Source organism: Rana temporaria, chromosome 4 (genome assembly GCF_905171775.1).
Source record: "Rana temporaria chromosome 4, aRanTem1.1, whole genome shotgun sequence".
In the NCBI taxonomy this organism is placed as follows: domain Eukaryota; kingdom Metazoa; phylum Chordata; class Amphibia; order Anura; family Ranidae; genus Rana; species Rana temporaria.
The window spans coordinates 396,068,436-396,079,672 of NC_053492.1; the positions used below are offsets into that span (position 1 = coordinate 396,068,436).

At 43.8% G+C, this 11,237-nt stretch overlaps 1 protein-coding gene across 1 annotated transcript in view; it reads left to right on the plus strand.

Moving 5' to 3' along the window:
* PNPT1 (polyribonucleotide nucleotidyltransferase 1) overlaps positions 1–6,357 on the plus strand; it is a 94,287-nt gene extending 87,930 nt beyond the window's left edge. Inside the window, exon 28 of the mRNA XM_040351158.1 lies at positions 6,089–6,357. Coding sequence (XP_040207092.1) covers positions 6,089–6,229 — 141 coding nt within the window. The 3' untranslated portion in view covers positions 6,230–6,357. The remainder of the gene's footprint in view (positions 1–6,088) is intronic.
* Positions 6,358–11,237: the final 4,880 nt, after the last annotated feature.

An 11,237-nucleotide genomic window follows, 5' to 3' on the forward strand; every position in this document is an offset into this window, starting at 1 on the left:
TCCTTCCACAATGGAAAAAACTGACCTCCATCAATTTTGTCAGAGGAGTCATAGAAAGGGGTTATGCTCTGGAATTCGATCAAACACCCCCAAAAAGGTTCTTGATTACACAACTGGCAAAAAAATCAGACAAAAGCCCAGGCATTACAACATCTCATAGGAGAGCTTGTAGATCAGAAGGTCATAATACCAGTTCCCAAACAAGAGGAGGGTCAGGGTTTTTACTCGCACGTCTTTTTAGTGCGGAAGCCGTCAGGCAAGTACCGCCTGATCTTCAACCTGAAACCTTTGAACACGGCCATTCGATACAAAAAGTTCCGGATGGAATCGATCTATTCTGTGAAAAATCTGCTTCAAAAAGATTGTTTCATGGCAAAAATAGATTTGAAGGATGCCTACCTTCATATTCCTATCAGGAAAAGCTCCCAAAAGTTCCTCCGCATAGCCATTCAAGTGAGAGAAAAAATTTATCATTTTCAGAGTCAAGCTCTTCCCTTTGGCCTCTCCTCGTCCCCGAGGATTTTTACAAAGATTCTTGCGGAGACACTGGCCCCCCTAAGACTCCAGGGCATAACAGTCGTCCCATATTTAGACGACTTACTGTTCTTAGCACCGACGAGGCAAAAACTGCTGGCAGACCTAGTGGTCGCCCAGCAGTGGTTGACTCAGTTAGGTTGGATCATCAACCAGGAGAAATCAAACCTCATTCCCTCTCAGGAGATCCTGTTTTTGGGCTATATAATAAATTCAACAGAACAGAAGACCTTTCTTCCTCAAGAAAAAATCGATCACATAACTCAACGAGTAGCGCAAATACAGACAAATCTCCCTCCATACCAGCAGTGAAATGGGCCAGGTTTCACCAAAGACCGCTCCAGTCATTCCTTTTACAGAATCTTTTAGGAAAGGACTTGGAGGACAAAGTGTTTCTTGCAGAAAAAACAAAACAAGCACTTTGGTGGTGGAGAAACCAAAACAACCTGAAAGGAGGTCTGTTGTGGAACCCCTCGGTTGCGCTCATACTGACGACGGACGCCAGCAACCAAGGCTGGGGAGCCCATCTAGGGGATCAATGGGCACAAGGCCTTTGGAGTCACCTAGAAAAGAAGCGCTCATCAAATTACAGAGAGTTAAAAGCTGTAGCAAAAGGCATGGCAGCATTTCAAGACCAACTAAAACATCAGCATGTGCAGATCAGGTCGGACAACGTCACGTCTGTGGCGTATCTCAACAAACAGGGGGGAACCAGGAACCCCAGCCTGATGAATATAGCCAAGGAAATGTTTGTTTGGGCAGAAGGGAATCTGGAGTCCCTATCGGCCGTCCATCTCAAAGGTACGCAGAACGGTCTAGCAGATTTTTTGAGCAGACAGTCGATCTCTCAAGAGGAGTGGTCTCTAGATCCGACAGTGTTTGCAGACATAGTTACCAAGTGGGGTCTTCCGGAAATCGACCTTTTCGCAAACAGGAAAAATGCCAAACTACCAAATTTCTTCTCTCTGAATCCAAGAGATCAGCCACTAGCAGTCGATGCCTTACAGAACAGTTGGACATTCAACCTGACCTATGCTTTCCCTCCACTTCATCTTTTGCCGAGAGTCCTCTCCAAATTCAAGATGGAGAAGACTTCCCTCATTTTAATAGCCCCCTTTTGGCCGAAAAGGGCCTGGTTTTCACTTCTACTATCCTTAGTAGATCGGCCACCCTGGATGTTGCCGTGCAGTCCGGATCTGCTGTCTCAAGGTCCGGTCCAGCACCCCAACCCAACCTTTTTGAATCTGGCGGCTTGGTATCTGAAATAGACATCCTGAAGTCTAAGGGTCTATCAGACAGGGTGATCAAAACTCTGTTACAGAGTCGCAAGCCAAATACCAGAGCAATTTATCAGAAACTCTGGAAAAAATTTAATCTCTGGCTGAAAGAGAATAGGAAGAGAGAATACGATTCTCCAACAATTTTAGAATTCTTACAAGAAGGCATCGACAAGAAAATGGCTTTAAGTACTATTAAAGTTCAAATTGCGGCCTTATCAGTTTACGTTCAACGCTCACTGCAGCAAGATCCACTTATTAACAGATTTTGTAAGGCGGTTGCTAAACAACGACCGGCCCCATGCCGAAAAGTACCGACATGGGATCTTTCCATTATGTTGAAAGCAGTTATTAGAGAGCCTTTTGAGCCGATATCAGAGGCTTCTCTAAGGTTAATTACTTTAAAGACAGTCTTCTTAATTGCAATGACTACAGCTCGCAGAGTCAGCGAACTCCAGGCTCTATCAATCAGAGAACCTTACATGCAGGTATTGGAGGATCGGGTCATTCTGAGAACGGACCAATCTTTTGTTCCAAAGGTCGCTTCTTCTTTTCACAAGAGTCAGGACATTATTTTACCCTCTTTTTGCAATAAACCTGCAAAGAAGAACAGCTGCATCGGCTGGACGTCCGAAGATGCCTTCTTGCCTATCTAGATGCAACTAAGGAGTTTAGAACATCAGAGGCCCTGTTTGTTCTTTTTTCCGGAAATCGAAAAGGAAAACAAGCTTCAAAAGGGACAATATCCAGGTGGATCAAAATGGCCATCTTGGAAGGGTACAAAACTCTGCACCTGGACCCTCCGCAAGGCTTGAAGGCACATTCTACAAGGGCGTTAGCAGAAAAAGCCGGCGCTACCCCTGAGCAGATATGTAAGGCCGCCACGTGGTCAAGCATGTCAACATTCATTCGACACTATCGTTTGGATGTCTTGAGTAATCAAGATCAGGCCTTTGGGAGAAAAGTCCTCCAAGCAGTAGTCCCTCCCTAAACTGGTGAGTGCTTGCTCATCCTCTCAAGGGCTGTCCTGGAAGACGCCTTGGGAAAAACAGAGTTAGTCTTACCGGAAACTCTGTTTCCAGGAGTCTTCCAGGACAGCACGTTCCCACCCTATGCTTTGAGGTAGGTATATATATATATATATATATATATATATATATATATATATATATATATATATATATATATATATATATATATATATATATATATATATATATATATATATATATATATATATATGCATGAATAATGTAAATGGTATATATGTTATTAACTGTATTTCAGCTCCGTCCTTCGGTTCTTGGATTAAAACTGAACAGATGCCTGAGGGACCGCCTTTTAAAAGAGCTGGGGGTGATGTGTTTCCTGTCCAGGGAGGAGCTCCATCTCTCAAGGGCTGTCCTGGAAGACTCCTGGAAACAGAGTTTCCGGTAAGACTAACTCTGTTTTTCTGTACCCAAGACTACAATGTCTGTACCCAAGACTACAATGTCTGTACCCAAGACTACAATGTCTGTACCCAAGACTACAATGTCTGTACCCAAGACTACAATGTCTGTACCCAAGACTACAATGTCTGTACCCAAGACTACAATGTCTGTACCCAAGACTACAATTTCAACAATCAAGCTTTAAAGTATAGGCGAACCTCAGCTTGTAAAACTATCAATTCAGAGAAATGAATGGCAAAACATTTGTGTGTGTGTGTGTGTGTGTGTGTGTGTGTGCAGGGCCTCAGATAAGGGAGACCCCCGGGCCTCCTGTAGGGGGCCCGGGCCCCTTGACTGGGGCCATCTTAAGTGTGGGCATCATGAAGCCAGACTGTATGACTTCCTGGATTTCAGCTTTACAAATCTCACACATGCTCAGTGCTGCACAAGCAGTGTCAGATCAGGTTTCAGCACCTGTGCTGTCCAAGTCACATGATTCTTTGAAACTGGGGAGTGCACAGACTCCTGGAAAGTTACACCCACTACATTCCCAGGAGTCTGTGCAGTGTAGGTTAGGAAGCATTAAGCACCTAGGTGCAGGAAGTGGGAAGATTAACTATTCTGCCTAGCAACAACACTTTGAAGGCATCTAAAAAAAAAAAAAAAATTTGTAAAGGACTAATGAATTTTTTTTAAAACTACTGATGTAATGTTATATTTATGGGTGGAACTCCACTTTAAAGTGAGACATGGCTGAAAGGTGAAAATTGGCATGGGTGGGAAGGGGGGGGTTAAAGTAAGGAGTTGCTCTGTGAAATATCATTGCACAGACCAGATAAGTATAATATGTTTACAACTGCTTTATTTAGATGGCACTACTTGGATTATGTTCATCTGTACATATCACCCCCTAGAACTTGTTCAAACCACAATACAGGTAATGGGAGTTACCACACCAGTACCACACTATATACACTCTGGTCCATAAATATTGGGACATCTGCACAATTCTATTCTTTTTGGCTCTATACACCACCACAATGGATTTGAAATGAAACGAACAAGATGTGCTTTAACTGCAGACGTTCAGCTTTAATTTGAGGGTATTTACATCCAAATCAGGTGAACGGTGTAGGAATTACTAAATGTTCCTCCCAATTATTAAGGGACCAAAAGTAATGGGACAGATTAACAATCATAAATCAAACTTTCACTTTTTAATACTTGGTTGCAAATCCTTTGCAGTCAATAACAGCCTGAAGTCTGGAACGCATAGACATCACCAGACGCTGGGTTTCATCCCTGGTGATGCTCTGCCAGGCCTTTACTGCAACTGTATTCAGTTCCTGCTTGTTCTTGGGGCATTTTCCCTTCAGTTTTGTCTTCAGCAAGTGAAATGCATGCTCAATCGGATTCAGGTCAGGTGATTGACTTGGCAGTTGCATAACATTCCACTTCTTTCTCTTAAACTCTTTGGTTGCTTTCGCATTATGCTTCAGGTCATTGTCTATCTGCACTATGAAGCGCCGTCCAATGAGTTCTGAAGCATTTGGCTGAATATGAGCAGATAATAATATTGCTCAAAACGCTTCAGAATTCATCCTGTTGCTTTTGTCACATCATCAATAAATACAAGAGAACCAATTCCATTGGCAGCCATACATGTCCACGCCATGACACTACCACCACCATGCTTCACTGATGAGGTGGTATGCTTTGGATCATGAGCAGTTCCTTTCCTTCTCCATACTCTTCTTTTCCCATCACTCTGGTACAAGTTGATCTTGGTCTCATCTGTCCATAGGAAGTTGTTCCAGAACTGTGAAGGCTTTTTTTTAGATGTTTGGCAAACTCTAATCTGGCCTTCCTGTTTTTGAGGCTCACCAATGGTTTACATCTTGTGGTGAACCCTCTGTATTCACTCTGGTGAAGTCTTTGCTTGATTGTTGACTTTGACACACATACTCCTACCTCTTGGAGAGTGCTCTTGATCCGGCCAACTGTTGTGAAGGGTGTTTTCTTTACCAGGGAAATAATTCTTCAGTCATCCACCACAGTTGTTTTCCGTGGTCTTCCGGGTCTTTTGGTATTGCTGAGCTCACCGGTGCGTTCTTTGATTTTAAGGATGTTCCAAACAGTTGATTTGGCCACACCTAATGTTTTACCTATTTCTCTGGTGGTTTTTTTTTTTTTTTTTCAGCCTAATGATTGCTTGCTTCACTGATAGTGACAGCTCTTTGGATCTCATATTGAGAGTTGACGGCAACAGATTCCAAATGCAAATGGCACACTTGAAATTAACTTTGGACCTTTTTATCTGCTCCTTGTAAATGGGATAATGAGGGAATAACACACACGTGGTCATAGAACAGCTAAGCAGCCAATTGTCCCATTACTTTTGGTCCCTTAAAAAGTGGGAGGCACATATACAAACTTGTAATTCCTACACCGTTCACCTGATTTGGATGTAAATACCCTCAAATTGAAGCTAAAAGTCTGCAGTTAAAGCACATCTTGTTTGTTTCATTTCAAATCCATTGTGGTGATGTATAGAGCAAAAAGACTAGAATTGTGTCGATGTCCCAATATTTATGGACTGGACTGTATGTGCATTAGAGGACTTCCGTCCATTCAGAATTGATTCCCAATACACATATACAGTGCATTCTAACAAATACTCTGCATTGAGGTGTGCTTTTGTTTTTGTGTGTTGGTGGCCCATAAAAATGCAAATACATTGTGGTGGTGTTGAGCACTTGGTGGCTTTGTATATATTTGTGTGCTGTGTTTCTTTGTTCATTATTTGTGATCTATTCGGTTTACCATTCCTTTTTTCTTGAACAGGTGAAATATTTTGGTCGAGATCCAACTGATGGGAGAATGAGGTTGTCTAGAAAAGTTCTTCAGTCTCCAGCTAGTACTGTGACCCAAACTCTCAGTGATAGAAATAGTATTACTATGGAAAATGACAACCCTTCATTGTAAATCAGACCCGGACACTTTAGCTGCCATCAGTCGGTATAAATGAACATTTTGTATTCTGGATGTATATTCTGTATATAATCTATTTTAAATCATTGCTAAACTATTAAACGGTTTGTACTTAATTTTTACATGTGTGTTTTGGCGTGTTTTTTTTTTTTTTTATTTTTCTTGTTTTTAGGTGGGTGGGATTAGGTGGGAAATATGAACAAAACATCCTTCTATACTGTGTACTTTGCCTCTATCCAAAGCACTGAATGATTTCCTCGATCCTCTGTTATTGGCATGAGTCACTTCTGGTTTTCCCAACGGCAAGAGATAAAAGGTAACTGGGGAGAGCTCCAGTACACTGCCTGTGATTCGTATCCATAGCTCTTCATGTTCTTCTATACCAGGGATATGCAATTAGCGGACCTCCAGCTGTTGCAGAACTACAAGTCCCATGAGGCATAGCAAGACTCTGACAGCCAAAAGCATGAGACCTAGAGGCAGAGGCATGATGGGACTTGTAGTTTTGCAACAGCTGGAGGTCCGCTAATTGCATATCCCTGTCCTATACTGTGTGAGGGGTGTAGTGTCACTTCCCTCCAATCAGAGCTGTATTCACTTAAATTTGTGCTGTAATGCCGCGTACACACGATCTGGCTTTTGCCCGGCCAAATCATATCGGAATTCCATCTGAAAAAAAAAATAGAACATGTTCTATATCCAAACTCTGATGGAATTTCTTTGAAATTTCCAATGAAAAATCTCAGATAGGGCTACACACGATAGAAAAATCCGATGGAAAAAGTCCATTGGAAATTCCGATCGTGTGACTTCAGATCTCCGCACCTGCTGCTAGGGCTGAGAAAAAAATCCTTTGATCTAAGTGTTTTTAGAACGATCTACAGAAGAAATGCCGCAGATAAACAGGTACAACCTATGTAGGAGAATTTGTTTCATCTCTGTATTGTCTAAAGCCAGTCACTTCACTGGGTGTATGTGAGCGTTTTCAACCACTTTAACGCAGCATGTGCCGAGTTTGAATTGCCAAGGTTCACATTTAGGTTGTTTTCAACTCGGGCATGCAGAAATAAATTGCGTACCAAATTGTAAAAACATGGGTATCGCCTTTCAGAAAAGAAAAAAATGCTAACACAAGTGGGTCACATACTTCTTTAGGTTAGGTGGCTGTCTCTAAACTAAATACATTTATAAATCACAGAAAACCATGTAAGTATAAAAATTGTGCACATAATGTACAGTACAAAAAGCTAAGGCATCATTTTCAGAAAAGTGACTATTCTTTTGGTACATTGGAGGACACAGGAGGTATTAAACCTTTGGGTTATACCGCTGCCTACTGGAGGACTGGACACTGGCAAGCAAAAATAAATTGTAGACCGCCCCAAGATAACCCCTCTTGCTAGCAGCATGCTTGTGTCAGAAGAGGATGAACCTCTTTTCTTCAGCTGTGCTATGAGATAACAAACCTATTTATTGCTAGCAATATACTTGACATCGCTGCTGAAGCTGGCCTGTGAGTTACAGTGCGACTTATTCTCAGCCTGGATTTTGGGGTGTTGAGACCTAACCCCTCTGAACTGGATGCTGACGGGAGCCTGAAGGTGACCTTCAGGCACAGTTTTCCATGTAAGGTGCTTTCCAGACCCTGTTCTTGTAACAAGTTAACAGTAGAGCATTTTCCAAGTCCAGGACCATTGGCACTGCCTCAAAGCTTGCCCTGTCTCTGATGACAATTATTCAGCTTGCTAGGCACTTTAACCACTTGCTGATGGCCGCACGCCCATTTACTTTGGCAGAATGGCATGGGCAGGCAAAACGGCATACCCGAATGTCCCTTTGAACTTGCCACCTAGTGGGTGCGCGCCCCACAAGCTCGATGTTCGCCGGCGGCCCACGATTGCGGCGAGGAGAGGCAGAACAGGGAGATGCCTATGTAAACAAGGCATTTCCCTGTTCTGCCTAGCACCATGACAGGGATCTACTGCTCCCTGCCATCGGGAGAAGTGATTTGTCATGTTGTAGTGAGCCCATCCCCCCCCCCTACAGTTAGAACACATCCAGAGAACAAACTTAACCCCTTAATTGCCCCCTAGTGTTTAACCCTCTCCCTGCCAGTGTCATTTATACAGCAATCGGTGGCCATTTGTAGCTCTGATCGCTGTATAATTGTCAATGGTCCCAAAATAGCGTCAAACGTGTCCAATCTGTCCTCCATAATGTCGCAGTCCCGATAATAATCACAGATCTACGCCATTACTAGTAAAAAAAAATAATAAAAATGCCATAAATCTATCCCCTATTTTGTAGGCGCTATAACTTTTGTGCAAACCAATCAATCTTGTGCTCCAGGGTCTCTTTTCTGCCTTTTAACATGGCATAGGAGAAGCATCTCCCCGCTGATGCTCCTGCATTGCAAAGAGCTACATGGAACTCGGATGAGTGGTCCTTTTTCTACTGCTGTCACCTCCGGCCTTCATCCCTCACCAGCTATAATGGTTGGGTTTGTGAGTACCTGAGGCTTGGCCTCAAACCTTTGGCCTAAGGCTGCCTTACTGCCATAATGTTGCAACAAGTCTGACTCTAGACACAGGGACAAGTCCCGCTGTTCCAAGTGCCCCCGCTCACTCTGTACTAACAGCTTGCGTGCTGCTTGCACCATGCAATAGAACGCAATAAAATGTCATGTGATGTTTCAATAAAGTTCTAACAAAGAAACAACAACTTTGCAATCGGGATGGCTTACTGGTGTAAATGTGTCCTAAGACCGCCAAGATGTTTCTACTTCGTTCAGAGAAAAGTTGGGTGAAGAGGGTGCCGTAACAGAAATGTTGGCTGAAGTTGCAGTTTCATAGATGTTGGGTGAAGGGGGGTGCAGTGACAAAGATGACTTGGGCTGGGTCATTGACAGAGATGCTAGGTGAAGGGGGGTGTCATGACCAAGATAACAGATGAGTGAAGAGGGTTGCAGGGACAGATGCTTGGTGGGGGGGGGGGGGGGAGGGTGTTTTATATGCCAGGTGAAGGGGGTGCATTGAGAGGTGTTGGGGATTCTGCTTGAAGTGGGCGGGGCTGTGACAGATACTGGATGAAGGGGGTGAAGTGACAGATGTTCAGCCCATGGGTTCAATGACAGGGGTCTTGGCTGGTGTCCTTTGCAAGGGCCTTACTAATATCCTCTGGGTTCTTTTGCTAGGGTGTCACCAGATGTTCTCACCTCCATTGCAAGCGCCTTTCAGATGTTTTAGAGGTCACCTAGCAATTGCAAGGGTCTTAAAATGTGTCTCTTGCCTCACTGATTTTCCTCTAGGTTCCTTTGCAGGGGTCTTGGCAAGTGTCCTCCACCTCCCTTATAAGAGCCTTGGAGATTTTTTTCTAGTGTACCCTGCAAGGGTCCTGGCAAGTGGCTCCCACTTCCTTTGCAATGGCCCAGCACAGGGGTCTCCAAACTTTCTAAACAAAGGGCCTGTTTACTGTCCTTCAGACTTTAGGGGGGGCTGGACTGTGACCATCGGGGGTAGAAAAAGTCCTGACATTAGTGGGGGGGGGGGGGGGCTATGCCCTGTCATTTTGTTTTAGTGGAAGTAATTGTGCCCCATCATTGGGTCTCATTTGGCCCCATTGTTGGTCTCATTGGGAGGAATTGTGCCCCATTGAGTGTCAATGGGCCCCATTGTTGGTCTCATTGGGAGGAATTGTGCCCCATTATTGGGTGTCATTGGGCCCCATTGTTGGGCTCATTGTGAGGAATTGTGCCCCATTATTGAGTGTCATTGGGCCCCATTGTTGGTCTCATTGGGAGGAATTGGGCCCCATTGTTGGTCTCATTGGGAGGAATTGGGCCCCATTGTTGGTCTCATTGGGAGGAATTGGGCCCCATTGTTGGTCTCATTGGGAGGAATTGGGCCCCATTGTTGGTCTCATTGGGAGGAATTGGGCCCCATTATTGGGTGTCATTGGGCCCCATTGTTGGCCTCATTGGGAGGAATTGTGCCCCATTATTGGGTGTCATTGAGCCACATTGTTGGTCTCATTTGGAGAAATTGAGCCCCATTATTGGGTGTCATTGGGCCCCATCATTGGTCTCATTGGGAGGAATTGTGCCCCTTCATTGGGGGGGGGGGAATTATGGCCCCAAGGGCCGGGTAAAAGCAAGCAAAGGGCCACATCTGGCACCTGGGCCATAGTTTGAATACCACTGGCCTAGCAGCTGTCTTCTAGGTCACCTTGCAAAGTTCTTGGATTGCAAGGGCCTCATTGATATCTTTCAGGAAATTTGGAAAGCATCTTAAAATTACAAGGCGTCTCCTACCTCTTTGCCAAGGCTTTACTGATGTCCTCCAGATCCTTTTACAAAGGTTTTACCGGGTATTTCCCACTTCCCTTGCAAAGGCCTTTGTAGGTGTCTTCTAAGTCGCCTTGCATGGGTTTTGGAAGGCTTCTCCTGCCTTTCTTGTAAGGGCTTCACCGATTGTATTTCAGATCTTATTGAAATGATCTTACAAGGGATCTCCAACCTCCTTTGCCTCACTGATGGGGGTAAGATGACAAAGGTGTGATTGGGGGAGGGGGTACTGTGACAAAGTTGCATGATACGTGGTGGGAGTACAGTGATTCTGGGTTGGAAGGAGGGCTCTGTGAAAGGTGATTGGAGGGGTGTTGGTAAAATAACCATTATTTTCCCTAGTAAACGATTTTTCAAAACATAATCATGAAAAATATACTTATTATTGATGAGTACAAATGAGTGGTGGAGGTTGTGTGCACATGGTATTTTCTGTTATACACTTCTATAGGGAAAAAAATATGCTGCAGCTCACAGGAGCCACAACAGATGCATTTTACACCGTATACTGTACTTTATGGCCTTGTCCAGGAGGCCTCCTTTTTTTTTTTTTTTTTTTTTTTTTTTTTTTTTTTTTTTTTGAGCCTCCTATCCATAATAGATCCAGGAAATAGCTTCCTTTACCTTAATGCAGTGCTGTTTTCATGTCCTCATTGTTCG